General features: G+C 53.0%; 1 protein-coding gene across 2 annotated transcripts in view; it reads right to left on the bottom strand.

Annotated features, from left to right (window-relative positions):
- Positions 1 to 19634, bottom strand: part of MTCL2 (microtubule crosslinking factor 2) — an 85865-nt gene that overhangs the window by 59360 nt on the left and 6871 nt on the right. For both annotated transcript variants that reach the window (XM_005295425.5, XM_005295424.5), the window contains exon 2: positions 2431 to 2655. In XM_005295425.5, coding sequence (XP_005295482.3) covers positions 2431 to 2655 — 225 coding nt within the window. The remainder of the gene's footprint in view (positions 1 to 2430; positions 2656 to 19634) is intronic.

Below are 19634 nucleotides of genomic sequence, written 5' to 3'. Positions count from 1 at the left end.
GGTAAATGTGCCTGTCTGTTGGTCTTGGATGCAATGATAGTTACTGAGGAGTGGGGAGCAACCAGTTGAGGGGTGCTAGGAATTAAAGCCCCACAAAATTCAGATCACTTCTGCTCTACTCTGTAAACCAGTCTTCAGCGACACCAGCTACAACCAACAAGGGCTCAGCTCTGCCAGCATGGCAGAGACATGTGGTAGGAGCCAGGACACACACACACACACACACACACACCAGCTGTGGCTCCACAAGGGCTTCACCTAGGGCTGGGGAAAAGGGGAGCCATTCCCTGTTGTCAGGAAGGCTCAAGCCTCTGTCCTAGCCAGGCTCCAGGTCACTGAGCACAGCCAGCACCACCACAATGGGGCGAGCTGCATCTCGGAGCGACACTCCCGTCGGAGACCTGCAGGCTACAACTCTGCAGCTGGAACAATTCCCACACAGTCCGAGAGGGTCAGAAAAAGTTGCAGCTTCATGGCCTGCCCAGCTGTACCAAACCAGCCCTCTCTCCTCCCTCTCCATCCCATCCTCTCTCCGCCCCCTCCTTCCTGTTTTCCTTTCTCCCTCCCCCCCAGCTCCTTTCCCTGACCTCTTCCCCACATCTGTCCCTTGCCCCCTTGCTGCTTGTGCTATTCCCAGTGCTCTAGCAGAGGTCCTGAGGCTGGGATCATGCCGCAGAGGGCACAAGATGACACAGCCGTCCATCCGGCAGCGTGGGTGCTGCAGTGCCGAGCCCGCACCATCCCTGGGGCAGCAGCGGAGCCACGCAGCCCCCTTTCCCAGCTGTCTGGGACAGTTAGCTAGCCCAGACCCTCAGCCAGCTCCCAGGTACAGCTCGCCCTCGCTGGTCCCTTCAGCTGCTCAGCTCCGGGAGTCGAAGCAGCACTGGTGGGAAAGCAAATCGCTGCCCGAGAGGCCAGGAGCCCTGGACTCGCCGTGTGGGCAGCCACACATCAGACTGGGGCGGCACAAGCGAAGGGGCATTCGAGGGGAACGACAGAGGAAAGCGTGGCTCCTGCTGCAGTTGTACTCCTCCGTACCCCCCCATCCCAAGGAGAAAGATGCTGCCATGGGAGAGGGGAGCCCAGAAATCTCAACCCAAGGCTCCACTGTGCAGAAGAGGGAAGGGAGATGCAGGGCTATGGGGTCACAGTGCCGGACCCCCTCTGGCAAGGGGGAGGGGCAGGACCTTACAGGCTACCTGCAACGTGAGATGAGCCCAGCGGTCCCTGGGACTGGCCAGTTCAACCCCACACAGCCAGCCAGCGTGGAGAGGGCACAGCCGACCCCCACCCTGCCCCTCCCCTCACATTGCTTGGGCCAGAGAGAAGCCCACCCCTCCAAAGGACCCACTCCTCTGCTCCACCCCAGGGAAAGTAGGACAGCAGCCTCCACAGGCCAGTAACTGCCACAGGGCCTCCCTGTCACCCCGACAGTGTGTGGGGGGGCACCTCCACACCCAGCTGCCTTCAGAGCCACAGCAGCAGGGTCCCCACCCCCAGCCACCAAAAGAGCAGCAGTGGGCCCTCGGGCCCTCGCCTGGGGCAGCCTGCCCTAGCGTACACCTCTGGCTGCAAGTGGTACCACCCGCCCCAGAGCCAGACTCCACGCATGGGCCTATGGTGCCTGATGGCGAACGCAGCCCAGGGCATTCAGCTGCACTGGCACCATTATGGTCACTATGGTTACACCTACACTGCGGTCATATGGTGCGACACAGCACATGCAGGCACCCGAGCTAGTGCTGATCCAGCTCACTCTAAGCACACCGGGGCACCGCTCCGTGCGCTGGGATCACGCCTCCTGGCGCAGGGTCTGCACACCCGAGCCAAGAGGGGCCGGGGAGGAGCCAGAACCCTTCCCTGACTCCTGGGAATGCTCCTGGCTGCAGAAACAGAGCCCTGGCCCCACGGCCTGGTGATGACAGTGCCTGAGCCACTCCTCCAGTCCTGGGCCATCCATGGCTGGCCTGGGCTCCTAGTACTGTCACCCACCCTCCCCACACTGGTTTGTCTCAACCACTGGTTGGGTCTTGCCCCTATTAACTAGGATTGGAAATGCCTGGGGCAGGAGCTGTCTCTCCCTATGTGTCTGGACAGCACCTAGCGCAGCAGGGCCTGGGCCTGGCTGGAGCCCGTGGGTGCATCTGCAGTACAAAGTCCCTGGCACGACGGGGCCCCAGTCTTGGCCGATCCTTAGGCACTGCCACAATAAACATGGTTAATAAGAAATAATCACCATTCAGACAGGACCACACGTCAGTCCTGTCCAACTCTGGGGCCCTGCACACACCATCAGCTCACCTGGCAGCGTGACCCCAGAGATCTCTCTGGCAAGGTTCCCATCCCTGCAGCATCTGAGCTCCCACAACTAACAGCTTTCTGTCCTCTGAGAGCAGAAGCCAGAGCAGATGTGGCTTGGGCCCGTCTTACCTTGACGTCTTGCTCCAGGCTGTGGATGAGCTCGCCGTCCACCTGCCCAGTCTGTGCCACGCGCAGGCTGCGGCGCTCCGCCTTGCGCAGCCGATACTGCAGGATGCGACAGGTCTTGCTGGCCTGGTCCAGTTGCTGCCGGAGCTCTTGCAGCTGGTAGACATCCTCCTCCATGTAGACGTCTCTCATCTCCAGCATCTCTGCACGCAGCTCTTCGATCTCATCCTGAGAGAGAGGGACACGTGCATAAGAGAGGCCCACTCTTGACAGGAAAAGCCCCCACCACAGATCACCCACCCAGTCCTTCTCATCTGCTGCCCTGAGCTGCCCCCCGGGAACACCAGGCCTCAGCCTGCAGGGCAGACGTCCCACAGAAAGAAGCTCCTTTCCCCCTAGTACTGTCCACGCCATGCACCAGGTTCATCAGCCTGAAGCAGTTTTGGGGGTGCTCATGCTCCCCCGGCAGGCTGCATTAACTAGTGGTGAGGCACAGACAGTGCTCCGGGTGCTGTTGGCAGGACTGTGTATTCTGCAAATCCGGAGCTCCAGAGCACGCTCCTTGTCGCTCAATCTCAGCGTTCCCTTCCAAGCCATAACGCTGTCTAGCCGGGGTGGTCGTCAGGAGTAGCTTGGAAAAAGGAACGGAGTACGGCTGGATGTAGCCGGCACTGCCTGTGAGCTCCAGTCCCACCTCACTCAGAGCCCCTCACGTGCACCCAGCTGCCCTCACGCAGACACTTGCTGCGTCACTGCACCCTGACTACAGGAGCAGAGCAGAGCGGTCGGGGGTCCTGCGCTGGGGGCGCAAAATGAGTGCACACTGCCTGCCAGCCCCGCTGGATTCCATAACCAGGGACGGGGCAAGCCGACAGCATAATGGGGAAGGAGACAAGGGGCCGAGGGAGGGGGGCATGCAGCAGTGTGCTGCAGTGGCAGAGCCTGGTGGCGACAGGGCCATTGTGCCTGAGAGAGACGCCTCCCCACAGATGAAAGGCAAGTCACTGGGCTCCACTCCCCTGGGAGGGTGATGCCAATTCAGTTTGCCACAGGTCCAGCTAGCACCAGACCACAAACACTGGTGCCACTGTGATCCCATAGGCGGGACAGTGTCCTCACAGTCCCCAGGGGTAGCCTGCAGCTCCAGGAAGAAGGAGCTATGGTCCCACCTGCCTCTCAAGGCCCATGAATAAATTTATTCATAGATCCATTAACATGCATTAACAGGTGTGTTGTGAGCAAGACACGAGAAGTCATTCTTCCGCTCTACTCTGCGCTGGTTAGGCCTTAACTGGAGTATTGTGTCCAGTTCTGGGCACCGCATTTCAAGAAAGACGTGGAGAAATTGGAGAGGGTCCAGAGAAGAGCAACAAGAATGATTAAAGGTCTAGAGAACATGACCCATGAAGGAAGGCTAAAGAATTGGGTTGTTTAGTTTGGAAAAGAGAAAACTGAGAGGGGACATGATAGCAGTCTTCAGGTATCTAAAAGGGTGTCATAAGGAGGTGGGAGAAGACTTGTTCATCTTAGCCTCTAAGGCTAGAACAAGAAGTAATGGGCTTAAACTGCAGCAAGGGAGGTTTAGGTTGGACATTAGGAAAAAGTTCCTAACTGTCAGGGTGGTTAAACACTGGAATAAATTGCCCAGGGAGGTTGTGGAATCTCCATCTCTGGAGATATTTAAGAGTAGGTTAGATAAATGTCTATCAGGGATGGTCTAGACAGTATTTGGTCCTGCCATGTGGGCAGGGGACTGGACTCGGTGACCTCTCAAAGTCCCTTCCAGTCCTAGAGTCTATGAATCTATGAATCCACAGCTTCCCAGGCCAGAAGGGCCCACTGATACCCTAGCCTGACCTCCGGTACAACACAGGCCAGAGACCAGCCCCACAACCATTCCTAGGGTAGATCTGCTAGAGAAACAGCCCATCTTGACGGACAAATGGCCAGATGAGGAAGATGAGGACCCATTTACCCTCAGTAAATTGTTCCAATGATGAATTACCCTCACTGTTCAAAATGTACACCCTATTCCCAGTCTGAATATGTCTGTAGATTCATAAGCAAACAAGTCATTGCTGACAGCAAGCCACCCCCCAGCACAGCAGCCTCAGCCTGGGTCAGGGCTTACCTACTCCATTGTCTGGGGTGCACCAGATAATTCTGTGATTTACCAGAGGCAGAGGAAAAGCCAGGATTAGAACTCATAACCACCTCGCTCCTAACCGCAAAGGCAATCCACTAGCCCACACTGCCTCTTGGGCCCACACTAGGATCAAACCCATACCCTTGGTATTATCAGCACCAGGCTTTAACCAGCTAAGCTAACTGGCTTGGGGCACCCAACTGTGTGGCAGTGGAAGAGGCAAAGGCTTTGCTGTTGGGATCAGAGAAAGCATAATACTGCTGCAGAGAGAGCTCTGCGCCAGCCAAACCCAGGAGGGGGACAATTCCCCTCCCCTGCAGCCACTAGGGTGGTGGCTGCTGACACCCAGGGGACTTGGGCCGAACTGTACAGGACCTCAGGATGGCTTAGAGACAAGTTAGGGGGAACTGCTGAAAGGGCGACACGTGCAGCCCAGATAGATCTACGAGGCTGCCTAGGAGCCTGGAGGGGTTTGCAGAGACCACTGAGCCTATTACAAGCCACACCCGCAGTCTTCACTGGCCACCACCAGTGAGAATAGGACTTGCCCTCTGCTAGCACCGCCCACCCACACTCTTTCTTCCAAATCCCTTGGCAAGCAAGCAATGGTGAGGAACGCAGGCAGGCCCCTCCCCCATTTGCTTTCCCTAGACTGGATACAGGGCTTGAGGATTCAAGGTTTTAACAAGGCTTTGTGTTTCCTCCTTGTTTTTTACATCTGAAATCCTGAGGCTGCATCTCCTCTGCGCCAGCAGAGCCTAGAGAACTGGCAGGGCCATACCGAGGGAGACCTTTGACCCACCAATGACAGGGGAGTGGGTTTGATCACATGGCTGGGAATGCTCTTTCAATTTTTGTTTGTGTTTAACTCAAACTCTTGGGAAACAGGAGAGGGAGAATCTCTCCTTGTTAAAGATTCATTTCCCCGGTGGCCCCTTTCGAATAGGGCTGAGATAGCTCCCAACTCGCAGGATTTCTCCAAAGAGTCCCGCAGCTCCACGACCCTCAGCTTTCTGAGGTGAAGAAACCAAACCCAAAACAAACCTCCCAGCCCTTCTAGACCCCCCCAAAGGCACAAACCCTCCTCCCAGGTCACCCCTGAGCCTCACGACCCCCCCTTTGAGGTACGGCAATATTATCCCCTTTTAGAGACAGGGAAACCAGGGCACAGTCTCATTCCATGACTTGTCTAAGGCCAGGGGCAGAGCTAGAATAAAACCCAGGTCTCCTCCCACCCACTGCTGTGCTTTTACCACTAGCCCATCCACATGAAAGATGAGGAGCCCATTTGCTTCGTTTCATGCTCATCCCTTGCAGCAGCCATATGGACCCCTGTGACACGCAGCCCCAGCCCTGCCCCAGCACGCTGGCTCCATTCTCTCCCTGCACCGGTAGCTCCACACAGGCCAAGGGATGGGAGAGAATCACAGCTACATGAGTCCAGTTGGCCGCTCGACCACCCCACGCTGTGACTCCCATCACCGACCTGCCTCCCTACACTGACACGGCTATTTAGACCTGGGTGATTATGACCCACACACCGTGTCCAATGCGGAGATAAAAGTGGGCAGGGGTTCCTATGCAGCAGGGAAAGATCCACACAGCAGCATTACCAAGGCCCTGCGCTCAGCCTCCCCTACGGTTTTGCCGTTATACCTGCTGGCAAAATCAATGTCCCACTTACACAGATCCCTCCCCAAAGGAACGTGAAATTGCCCAGCCCTGCAAGAGTGAGCCAGCCTGACCCCAGCCCCATGCCAGCAGGTGCTTCCCATAGGGGTGGGCGAGGGATTGCAGCCTGAGCCCCCAAGAGGCTGCTGTCGCCACAGGGAGTAATAGAGACCATCTCACATGTCGGGAGCGAGCGCACCGCCCAGGGATAGCTCCAGCCTCCCCCTCTGGGGCCCAGCCTGGGTGCCCTGCCCTGCAATGCTCTCACCAGCCTGGGACACACGCCCTGGACTCAGACTCTCACCATCGTTTTGCACAGCACATTAGGTGCCAAGGGCGAAAGGACAATGGCAGTTCTCTGCCACGGTCCACGATGCACTAGACAATGGCTGGCCATGTGCAAACTCCTGCTCCTCTCCCTACCATCCCCAGCTGACCTGCAGCAGGCACTAGGCTGACCCAGCCCAAGCCAAGGGGCCAGGAGGCTCAACTTTGTGTGATTCATTCCCTAAGCACATCCCCACCTGGGCCCCAGCAGCACTGGATGGGCCAATCCTTCGGCTGTGCTCCCGCAGAGGACAGAACCTTTCTATGCCATTTCCGAGAGAAGGGCCCAGGAGAGAACACCTCCTATGTGGGGGTGGGGCTTGGTCCCCACGCTGTCTATCAAGGGGGCTGTCAGCCCCAAAGCAGCGGCAAGAACTGCTTAGGGTTCTGCAAGCTGTGGGGCATCTCCTGCCAGTTCCAGCGCTGAGCGTACGTGTCGCTGTGCCCAGGCTCTGGAAGGGGCGGGCAGGCAGCCTGGGCTAGGGACATGGGCAGCACAGCCCTGTGCCATCAGTCTGGGAGATCTCAGATGTCCTCCCGGTGCACGTGCTTCCAGTACATGGGCTCTGGAGTCTGTCCCGAACAGACACACAGAGAACACAGGACTTGCTAGAGCAGTCTGCAGCCTGCTAACCACAGGCTTTAGTTCAGTGCTCAGGCCCCCACCAGCTGTTAGCAGAGGGCACAGTCAGCTGCTATGAGCCAGGACACCTGGGTTCTATTCTGGGCTCTCCTGCTGCCTCGCTGTGTAGCCCTGGGCAATTCACATAACTGCTCAGTGCCTCAGTTTCCCTTTCTTTATAATGGAGCTAATAAAACCTTCCCTGCCTCAGGCACATGCTGAATTAGCCAAGGTCTCTTTAGGGCTACACAAGAGCAACGTGTGAATAATAAAGGGCTCCTGCTTTTTCGTTAGCATTCCCAACTCACCCCACTGTACCAGTGGTGCACTGCTGCCCATGTTGACAGCCTGTGAAAGAACATGGCACTGACTCTCTGGGGGTACACACACACACACACACACACACACACACACACACTCCTGCTCACAGAGAGCTGGCGGTAATTCCAGAACACCCAACTCCCCCTGCAATGACAGCATGCTGAGTAACCCTGACATCCCGCAGAAACAAATCAAACCTGAGAGACTCCAGCAAGGGCAACAAGAGGGGGAGGTGCAGCACGGGGCCGTAAATATTTACAGTGAAATAAAAAGGAAGGAGGGGGTGTGGACAGGCAAAGCACAGACAGAAGCAGCAGCTAAAACAAGAGCAATGCAGGTTGACAAGGAAGAGATCTTTTGTCAATGCAGCAGACGGCCCTGGGGACCATTCGTGCTGGAGCGATTCACAGAGAGACTGCACTGCGCTCCAACCTCTGACCCAGCCCAGCGAAGGGTCCTCAGCCCAGCCCTGCTGCCTATGAGTGTTCTTGGAACACACCCCAGCACAAAGGGGACGCTCTGCTCTCCCTGCCCCAGTCAGAGGGGGGTGACAGCGGCAGCAGGACCTGTCACAGTCTGCAATCCCATTCAGTTTCTGGGGTTTCATTGCCATGCAGAGAGGCACACCCGCACCTGGGGAGGATAGTGGGACATTTACCAGCCCCCCCCCCTTTATTTCCCCCAAGCTGGAAAACAAATCAGGCCACGGCGCTGGGCTGTCCCTTTGGACAGAGTCAGCCAGTCTCAGGTGAACTCGCGGCCCTGAAGCTCTCCAGGAGGCGATAGCTTTGCAGGAGGCCTGGCACCCTATGGCAAAGGAGCCAACACTAAGCAACATTAACGCCAAAATGAAAGGTTAAAGAGCAGATTGTGTGCGCGTCCCAGGGAGGGATCTCTGCTAAGCAGAGACCTCGGTTAATCCTTTAGCGGCCAGTACAGCGTGTCTGACTCCCCTATGTCTCAGGAGTGCTCCCGCAGCTCCACTCTGCCCCTGGCAAGGCAGCACCAGACATCTCCTTCGAAGCCCTCAAGCAATGGGGCCTCCTTTGCTAAGGAAAAGCTCAGGGGCAGTACTGCCTAGCAGGCTGAGCTCAGGACAGGGAGCCAGGAGCTCCCAAGAGGCGGTTTGGTTCATGGCTCAGAGATCCACGGAACTCCTGACGCATGCAGAGTCCAGGGCTGCACACCAGGCGAGTGACTGCATCTGCAAATGGCTGGCTTGACACAAGCATAGGGCACTGCAGGGGTGCGCAATCACACATTTAGATTCCTTAGGAACCTGGCTGGCTGCATGGCCTGGGGCAAGTCCTGCCACTGAGCCCCTTTCTCCCCAGGAGTGGGCTAGTCCTTAGTCAGCTCCCTCCCTTCCACATACGTAAGAAATGCTTTTAACATGTACAGTGCTAGGGATTCCCACGCGGCCAGGCGAGAGAAAAGGCCTTATTGTGCACAGAACACAGACACCAGCCATCCCCAGCACGGCAGGATTCCCACGTGAGAGGAAAGGGAGGGAGAGAGACGGCTAATACAGCAGCTCTTCCCATCCCTATTCTTCCACAGTGCCCTGGGTCCCGAGCCCAGCTTCTCCTGCCTCATCCCACTGGACACTCAGAACCCTGCACTGGGAACATCACTGTCTGGTGCCACAGGAACAACCAAGCAGGCAAGGGCTCCAGTGCGGGATGTGGCAGGAAAGCCTGGGCTAGCTGAGAGGGGCGAAGTCCCTCCCCAGACTGACAGGTCCGAGGGCGGAGAGATGGTAATACAGCGTCCCTCCCCCCACAGGTTCCACAATTCCCATCCAGATGGCAGCACACAACCCTAGGTGAGAGGGGGAACTCCTCCCTTTGGGCTTCCTCCAGTCGTTACCCATCGCCCGCTCTAGAGAGCGCTTGCACCAGCTGGCACTCCTGGCTGCCCCAGCTGCAGGACTCCACCGCAGACAGCAGGTCTCTGCCATTCCTCTGCAGGTCCCACTCTTTGCTGCCTTCCCTGAAACCCTCAGGCTTTTACTGAGTGGATTCTGGGGGTGGGAGCAGGGATATAAAGTCCCTTGTTTTTTCAGGCCAATGAGTCACTTGCTGTGATCAGCCCCAGAAAGCCAGTCATGGGACAGCACCCATTAGAAAGCCTTTTGATTGAGCCAGCATGAAAAGGGGACACGAACAATGGCTTAGCAGGCCTGTCTCAGCCAGCATGTCAACTCAGATGATAAAACGAGGCATCATCTCCCAGGGCACCAGCTCGATCTGCTATCGGGAAGCACTCGCACAGCACTCTCCCCCTCACTTCAGTTGCTGAATTTGCTAAGTTATGCGATGCAAACTCCTCGGCCGCCACCCCAGAGACCCATAGCATGTACACAGCCCTTCCACCAGGCATTCCGGAGCTGGGCTCGGAACCCCATTCACAGATGGGGAAACAGAGGCCCAGGAAGCAGATCCCAAGTCTTCCCTGCCTCCCACCTTCTGAAGCCATTTTCAGCTAGGCAAAGGGGGTGAGTGGAGACTCCTGCTCTGATGGCATTTTACAAAGGTGTAAAGGACAACACAAGGGGCAAGGCAGGGTCACCAAAGCACACGATTTACCCAGGGTGACTAACAGAGCGAGCCCACCTCCTGCCTCCCAGACCAGAGCCCTGGCCACACCGCCTCCTTCATGCGGGGAACTTCACCACAGTAACAACAGAACAAGGCACTGGGTGAACGAACGTGGCCCACAGAGTTCTGCTCCACGTCCCATGGCTGCCCTGATGGGAAGAGCCCTGAGGCAAGGGGTGTCTATGTGCTGGGCAGCACATTGCTGGTGCTAAGTACATACGTAATGATACAGGTGTGCTCTGCAGACTACAGGTCCTAGCATGCCATGCTCCATCTCCCTGGGCAGAGGCTACTTGCATTCCTGAGACTTGTGGTGTCCAGGGTGCATATTAAATATGAGGCCAGCCACAAATTTGCTCCATTTCATGCTCATTGCCAGTGAAACGTGGCATGAATCTGGCCAACAGGAAGACTCCCCAAGAGCCTTCTTTGTGACCTGCTCAGTCAGGACCCACCTCCCTCCCACACCGACAAGCCTGGCACCTGTGGCTCCCAGCCTGCCAAAAGCCTGGCCCAGGAACACTCAGAAGGCTGAGACTCAGGCAGAGTCCCGAGGCTGGGTGGCTATGGGGACCAGTCTCTGTTGTTAGCAAATAGAGACTATCAGTCAGGCAATCAAGGATTACCTTCCAGCAAGGCTAACCTAGCTGCTCCTCAGAATGCAGGGAGAACAAACAACCAGATGAATGAGAACTCCTGAAATGCCAAAGGGGAGAAATCCAACCCAGTTCACGATTCCAGGTGCCATTTTGTGCCAGCTAATCATGCCACTTTTGAGAAGCAGCAATCGGAGAAAGCACCAGGCCAGGCCATCGATTTACCCAGGGTGACTAACAGAGCAAGCCCACCTCCTGCCTCCCAGACCAGAGCCCTGGCCACACCGCCTCCTTCATGCGGGGAACTTCACCACAGTAACAACAGAACAAGGCACTGGGTGAACGAACGTGGCCCACAGAGCACCAGGCCAGGCCATCGGGGCAAGACGCATACCACTGCAGGTACACACTGGCATTAAAAACTGAAAAGAAAATCTTTGTACCAACACGCCCCGTACAACTCGCTGGGTTTTGACTGTTCCCAGGGGCTATTCTGGATCAGAGCACCAGGGCAGAAATACCATCGCTGTTTGGAAAGGAAGAACACACAGTGAGCTCTTTGGAACAGCGAGTTCCAGGGGGCAGAGCGGCCTCATGGGAGACGTGTTTGGAGAAAGGATCCTTAGCAATGAAGCTGCCTTTTAGCAAGAGACCTGCATTGTTAGGAGTCGCTGGGGCTGCGATTGCATCCAATTAAACTCAGCAAACAGCCCTGGGGAGCAGTGCGGATTGAGCAGCCCAATCATGTAATGAAAGGCTGTATCACAGGGATGCTTACCCACCTTTGGAAAGCCCTATATAGCTATTATTATTATTAGGAGTATAATAAAGGGCAGGGGCTGGAACCGTGCAGTACAGAGTACAGCAGTCCAACCCACCCACCCCCCCCAACCTCCCCAGCATCCAAGTACAGCACGCAGGTATTTCTCTAGATCAGGGGTCGGCAACCTTTCAGAAGTGGTGTGCCAAGTCTTCATTTATTCACTCTAATTTAAGGTTTCGCGTGCCAGTAATACATTTTAACGTTTTTAGACGGTCTCTTTCTATAAGTCTATAATATATAACTAAACTACTGTTGTATGTAAAGTAAATAAGGTTTTTAAAATGTTTAAGAAGCTTCATTTAAAATTAAATTAAAATGCAGAGCCCCCCGGACTGGTGGCCAGTACCTGGGCAGTGTGAATGCCACTGAAAATCATCTCGCATGCCACCTTCGGCATGCGTGCCATAGGTTGCCTACCCCTGCTCTAGATGAAAATGCCTCCAATATAAAACCAAGGGACGGAAATTGTTACTCCCAAGAACTTCATGTACACATGTGATCAGCTTCAGAAACCAAACAAGTCTCAAACATGTCAAATTAGAGAACACCAGCCCAAAATGTAACCACTAGCTCTTCAGATGGCCTGATGCAAAACAGTCTCTTTCTCGCACACCTGCAGCATCACAGCTAGGCAGCAACAAACCCAGGACACTAGGGGTCTGCACAGTGAGTGGTGCGGGCATCACTCTGTCCTGCTGCTCCACTCTTGAGGGCAGGCAGCAGAAGGGAGTCCTCATGTCTCAAGAACTAACATGATGGGCTGGAGGAGGGACAACTCAGCAGACCAACCAGGGAAGCAGCCAGTTCTAAGCTGGAGCCTTGCCTAAGTCTGCACTGCCCCTTTAAGACAGAGGTGCCCCAAATTTGCCCAACTAAGGGCCACACTGAGAGCTTGCAAGGACTCTTAAGAGCTGCACCAGGTGGCATAAAATGGAGCAGATGCTCTTTAATAGAGGGACAACAAGCCCCAGCTTGCAATGCAGCCAGGCACCTCAGCTCAGGACCAGCATTGCATTCTGGGCCTCACATCCCCACTGGTTAATTCTTGTGAAGTGGCTAGAAAGTCTAAACTTATCTATAAATGCACATGATTGTTGCTCTGACTGAAGGGAAGAGAGCAGCAGCTCAGAGCAGGAAATTGCATGGCCCACCTCTGGGCCAACTTGGCTTGCAGCGTTCCCAAATCCTCACTGGAATGGTTTTAGTAAGAAAGGTACCAAATGGTAAATAAAGCCATCTGCTTCCTCAGAAGCTCAGCTTTTGGAAGTGAGTGAACAAACGTACACCTGACACGTGTGCCCACAGCGCTCACGCCGGGGATTCATGACTGCACAGCTGAGCTTTGCACGTGCATGAGAAGGGCGCAAACACACATTTGAAAATGTAACAGTCCTTCCCTCTGAGCAGACAGCTGCATCACCAGTGCCAGCAGTCTGGAGAATGACTTCTGTACGGACCAGCCTTCCTCCTCCTGCTCACAAAGTCAGAGATTCCAAGGCCAGAAGGGACCATTGGGATTGACCTCCCGTATAACCTCGCCCAGCAATTCCTGCATCCAGCCCACAACTTCTGTTTGAGCTACCATGATCAAAACCTTCCAGCGGAAACCATCTCACCAGGTTTTGGTGGAATTATTGGTATTGTCTTTTTTTTTTTTTAAACGCGTGAAGACAAAATACTAGAAAACATTAACTATCTAGAATGAAATCCAGACTCTACCACACTCAGTGGGAGTTTGGCCACTGGCCTCGATGGTTATGTCTATACTGCAATTAAAACGCCATGCCAGCTGACTCGGACTAAGGGGCTGTTTAACTGCAGTGTAGAAGTACAAGCTCAGGCTGGAGCCTGAGCCCTGCGACCCTCCCACCCTGCAGGGTCCTACAGCCCTGGCTCCTGCCTGACCCCAAACATCTCCACTGCAATTAAACAGCCCCTTAGCCAGAGCCCCACGAGCCCAAGTCAGCTGGCACAGGCGGGTTTTTAATTGCAGTATAAACAGACCCAATGGAGCCAAGGTTTCACCTCTAGGGCATAACACACCCATGTGCAGCCAACCCCGAGCTTATAAAGGACAGATCTTGCCCAGGAAATTTGATTGGTTTAAAAATAAAAATGACAAACTGCTTGGAAGCAGCGAGGAAAGCAGGCATATTCAATCTGGATTTCAGTGGAGCATTCAATCTAGCATCTCCGGAAACCTTTTATCAACAAATTAATTCAGACTGATTTCGCTATGAACGAGCACAGCCACGCAGACTGGCTCAGGGACTCCGAGCAAATGGAGATATATCGAATTCGAGAGAGGCGTCCAGCGAGAGAAAATTACACTGGTCCAAGAGCCTGGACTTTATATATTAAGTCCTGGACCAGTGCCAAAATAGAACTGCTAGCCTGAGGGACCATTTAAGGACCAGAGTCTTGTGCAGTCCAGGGCTAGAAAGGAAAGCTCTCCGATTCCCAGTGGTGCCTAGTGTTCATTTATAACCCCAGAAAGTCATGGCGTATTACAGCCCCAGCCACAATCATTCGGATCACCAGCCTGACTTTCCCACACGCCACCTACTTCAATTCTGACCTGATTTTAGTGGCCGCTGAGCACTGTTAGTTAGCATATCGGGTTGGCTCTCACTCTGTGCGCTTCAAACTCATCCAGTTTCCAACCAGGGGTAAGCACCAATCTGTAACTGCCGGGGCTACTGAGACTATCAGCATATAAAATCCGGATGGAAGGGGAGTGAATTGGGGGCTGAAGCAGGGTAATGCTGGTTTACTGAATGTTAACTATGTAAAACAACTTCAATCGCATCACAGCGGCTAGTCTTCATTGTATGCCTCACTAGGACAAGCCAGAGAGGCTGTTTGCATCCCATGCAGCTGCTGACATGGGGAGCTCCTCCTCCTCCCCATGCACACAATGGCCCCTGGAGGTGAAGTGCAGAAAAATCAGCAGATTTAGGAAACAGGCTGATTTTATTCCACCTAACTTCCCTTCAAACACCCCCCACACACACACACATACACACACCCTGCAGCTCTGCCCCAGTAGCGATGAACAGGTGAATGCTGTACAGTTCCCACCTCTCAGCATTAGTGTGTCAGGCTTTCTGCAGACTCAGGTAGGCAGCATTGACTTTACCACTGGAAGGTTCACACCAAATCAAGGGCTCAAATTTTTGTGGGTTTTTTAATTCAGCAGAAACTGTCAGAAACTCTGTGCTTTAAAAAATACTCATGTTTACATATTTACCTCCAGGATGACATCAACTGTACCAAGAAAACGTGGCCATCTCCTCATCAGAGCTCTAAAGAGCTGCCTGGACGAAACACAGCCACCAAGTCCCAAGCCCTTCTTATTCAGGCTACCCTACCAGACAGCACAGCTGACCCAGCAGATATGTTTGCACAAGGCAACCAAGGACCCTGCCTTGTCCTGGTCTTGAGCTCCAGGGTTGGTTGGGGGCAAGGAGGGAGCGGGAGGGGAAACAGACAGGCTGCACTTGGAATCAGCCTGTGTTCCTGATGCTAACAAATCCATCGGCTGTTCTGCAACCACAGCAGCAAGGCCACGTAATTCCAAGTTGTGGCTCTGCATGTTACATGGATGGCTCATTCCCTTCGCGGCAAACTGTTCCTCTAAACCAGTGGTTCTCCACTCGCAGCTCAATCAGCACACAGCGACAACCCATGTGACATCTTCAGGGCCATATAGGTAGCATGTATGTATGTATGTGTATATCTATCTATCTATATATAGAGAGAGAGAGAGAGAGTGTGTGTGGATGCGGCCCACATAACACTTATGCTTATGCAGCCCACAATGGTAAACAGGTTGAGAACCACTGCTCTAAACCATAATAAATGGATTAGAATTAGAGGCCAGAAAAATGCTGACAAATTGAAGAGAGTTCAGAGAAAAGCCACACAAGTCTCCCCGGGGGCTGGAGGAATTGATTCCCATGAATGGAGGGGTTCACTGGGTGCAGCACAGCTTGGCTAAGTGCCAATGATGGGGGAGGGGAACATGCTGACCACCTCCAGTTAGTGAAGGCTGCCCACGCCCTGGAGGGAGAGCAGTTATTTGCAGTGACACAACAGGCTTTTAATAAGGAGCTATGGGGAGACATTACAAACGGGAGGTTTTAGCCTGAATGTAAGGAACGACTTCCCAATGAGGAGATGGTCAAAGGGAGGGCCGGGCAAACCACGGCGACTGTGCACGGGGCCAAGCCAGACATTCCTGCAGAGCTGAAGTGTTCACTTGAACAGCAGTCTGCAAAGGCAAATGGTGCTTGCCGCTTTTTTTCATTTGTGTGTTTTAGGAGGGGCCAGGGCTAAGCACAGCACAGCCCTAAAGTAAGAAGGGAGACAAAACTAAAAAAAACAAATCAACCAAAACCAGAGGCTGGGTGAATGGCAGGGAACAACAGCTGGAAGAGATCCTTCAAAAATTGAGACTTCAGGTCAAGTATCACCAACACAAAGTGCCATAAACTAGGACAAGTGAGATGCAGCTGGAAAATAGGAGGGCAAAGAGGGAATCAATCGGAAGAGCAGATAAGCAGAGACATGAATACAAATGACAAGCATATCAGAAGCAGGAAGCCTGAGTCAGCGGGACCTCAGGCACCCATCCAGAAGGGTGAGGATAATAAAAAAGCTAAATGACTCCTTTGCCTCAGTATTCACCTCAACACATATTGGGTAGATACCTCCCCCAAAACTACTCTTCAGGTAACTAATGTGAAGTACCATCAGCTGTCAAGAGATGCTGGAACAAGATAACTAGAGAGCAAGAAGTCTCCCAGCCCAACATACCCAAGAGGTCTAGAGAAACTTACGACTGAAATAGCTGAGCTACCCAAGGAAGTATGAATTCTATCAGTAAAGTCACTTGCCTTTGGAAAAAGTGCTGAGGTGAACCTGGGAAGTCCCAGGAGCCTTATTTAAAACACCTAAGGGACCAAGATCCAAAGGGAAAATGAGCTGTTTCTGCAGAGGAAAATCCAACCTGCTAGAATTCTTGTGGGAGTCAGCCAAAAAGGTGGCTAAAGGAGAACCAGACGACATACTACTTAGACCTCCAATAAGCTTTACAGAGAACCCCAGAGAATTCAGGAAATTAAGGCCTGAAAAGTTAGGTCAACCCAGATACATTGCTCAGAGGTGTGAAAAATCCACCCCCCTGCCGACCTAACCCCGGATGTAGAAAGTGCTAGGTCGACCTAGCTACCCCCTCTTGGGAAGGGGGATTACCTACCCCGATGGGAGAACCCCTCCTGTCAGCACAGGGCGTGTCCACAATGAAACACTACAGAGGCACAGCTGGGCTGTGATAGCATAGACAAGCCCAGAGTAGCCATGGGATGAAGCTAAAGTTCTGTGATGAATTAGAAATTGGTTAAGAGAAAAACAACAGAAACCAACTGTTCATTTTTAGACTGGAAGGAGGTTAACAGTGGTCCCCACAATCTGTTCTCTAATTGATGTATTGATTATATGCAAAAAGAGTTGAATGGCGAGGTAAAATTTGCAGATGACAAATAATTTTGTGTCAAGAGTAGAGAAGAGATTGGGAGGAAATTCAGAAAGCCCTAAAAACTGAAAAATACAACAGCAGATGAAACTCAAGGTGATAGCAGGGAGAGCTGCATGATCATCTCCAGGGATGGGCTGCACATTAAGTACCACCACTCAGGAAAAGTCCCTTGGCATCCCTTTGGGCAACTCAATGAACAAACGAAGTATCTGAGAAAGGGTTAGGGATCACATTGGACATACTACATCCCTCTATAAAAGCAATGCTGCAGCCTTGCTGTATCTACTGCATTCCAGTTCTGGTCACCCTGTCTCAGGAAGGCGCACAAGTGGCAAAGGTCCAGAGAACAGCAACAAAACTGATGACAGGCATAGAAAGACTTAGGTTCCAACCCTGCAAACACTTACGCATGTGCATGACTTTACTCTTGTGAATAGACCCACCGCATGAAATCTCGGCTCTGCAGAAGTCAACAGGATTTTGACCATTGAATTTAATGGAACTACTCATAACCAGTGGTTATACATATGCTTAGGTATTTGCAAGTACAGAGCAAACTTAAAACTGGTAAAAGGAATTTTTTAATACAATGCATAATTAATGTGTGAGACTTACTGGCACAAAATATTGAGACAGAGAGCTTAGTAGGAGTCAAAAGACATCAGACCGTTGTATGGATAATGAGAATATCACCTGCTGTTATGCTAGTTAGGATGAAAATACATAAAGGATATCAAACCTCCTGCTTCAAGGCATAAGCTAACTATTACCTGCCTGGAATTAGGGGAAAAACTCTCTCATGAGCCTGTTACAATATAATTTATTACTACTGATGACAGTAGGATGCAGACCCTCCAGGCAGGACTGAGGCCCAGTCTCACTGGATGCTGGACAACATACAATAGAAGACAGTCTTTGCACTAAGGAGCTTGCAGTCTAAATAAGGACAAGACACAATGGGGAGGGGGGAAGGGAGAGAAAACAAGAGATGGCAACAATAATAGGAGCAGAAGCTTGTGTATATGTTTAGCTAAGTGTGCACTAGGTCCATTCACACTTTCCCCCAAAGCGTCTGGTACCAGCCCCAGTCAGAGCTGGGTCTTAGGCTAGAAGCCCCACGGATCTGAAGCAGGATGGCAGTGCTGTGTCACTGTGATCTCTCCTTGTAAAATGGGGATTACTAGCCAGGAATGACAAGGCGACATTTCCTCTGAGATTAAAGAACAAAAGCAGCAGCTTTCAATTAGTGCCAGAGGAGGGGATCACGCTATAACTTACCAGAGAAAATGAGATGGGGATTTCCACTGGGAATTAGTAAGAAGGAAGCTGCCGAGGCTTCCAGACCCCATGCCATGCTGTATCCCAAACTCCTGGGGCCCCTGACCCCAGCAGACACAGCTGACCTCCAGCCCCAGCACAGCATCCTACTCTGCTGGAACAGGCCTGAGCTCTGGGTCCCCGCACAGCACAAGGACACCTCCACCAGCCGGAGGCTGGGATAAGATCGGCTACAAAGCACAGGCTCAGACAAAAACTCAGAATCCTCAGCCCCACCCAAAGGGTGCAACGATTGATGTATTTCACCAAGTCAGTCTGAGCTGTGGCAGCCAACCAGCAGCAGCAGTGAGTGAAGCCGGCTTTCACCAGGGGGCTGCACAGACAGGAGAGCCAAGAGCAACTAGGGTGACCAGACAGCAAATGTGAAAAATCGGGACGGGGGTGGGGGGTAATAGGAACTTATGTAAGAAAAAGACCCAAAAATCAGGACTGTCCCTATAAAATCAGGACATCTGGTCACCCTAAGAGCAACCACCCAGGGATTGTGCCCCAGAATCCCCGAGGCTGCCTGAGTGGGGGAATTAGGGTGACCAGATGTCCCGATTTTATAGAGACAGTCCCGATATTTGGGGCTTTTTTTTTATATATATATGGGCTCCTATTACCCCTCCACCCCCATCCCAATTTTTCACACTTGCTATCTGGTCACCCTAGGGTGAATGAAGCCTGGCTTACCACAGAGGGCACAAGCTTTCAACGCCAACACAAGCCAGGCTGCTAGCCAACTGCCATTGCTCCAGGAAGGACCTGTAGTCTTCTGCCCACAGAGCAAATGGTGGGGCACAGCAGTGTGCTGCAGGAGAACGGCTGTTATTTATGCTGGTGGTTCTGAGACATACCTGGAAGAGTGATGATAAGGAAGATCAGCCCCTATCCCCGCCCTCTCCTCTGCCTGCTCTCATTCTCTCCCCAGCTCCTCCCCAGACTGATCAGTTCTGGGCTCCTCACAAGTCTAGGGCCAAATCCTGGCTCCAGGCAAGTCAAGGCACAATTTGCCATTGACTTCAATGGGGCAGGATTTCCCCCCCGGGATCTAAGGCCAAGATTTTCAGAAGAAATAAGGGCCTCAAAAGGTCCTGAGTTTCTAAGTGCTGACACCCAACCTCTGAAAATCAGGCCCCTTTAAACCCGCTCAAGTTGGGACCTCAAAATCACTAATTGCTCTTGAAAATCTTGGCCAGATCCTCCAGAGTGTTCCCCTTTTCTGCCCCTTAATAGTGATGG

This window comes from Chrysemys picta, chromosome 13, assembly GCF_011386835.1.
Source record: "Chrysemys picta bellii isolate R12L10 chromosome 13, ASM1138683v2, whole genome shotgun sequence".
Lineage (NCBI taxonomy): Eukaryota > Metazoa > Chordata > Testudines > Emydidae > Chrysemys > Chrysemys picta.
The sequence above is the reverse complement of the archived record's forward strand: the minus strand, read 5'-3'. Positions and strand labels throughout refer to the sequence as shown.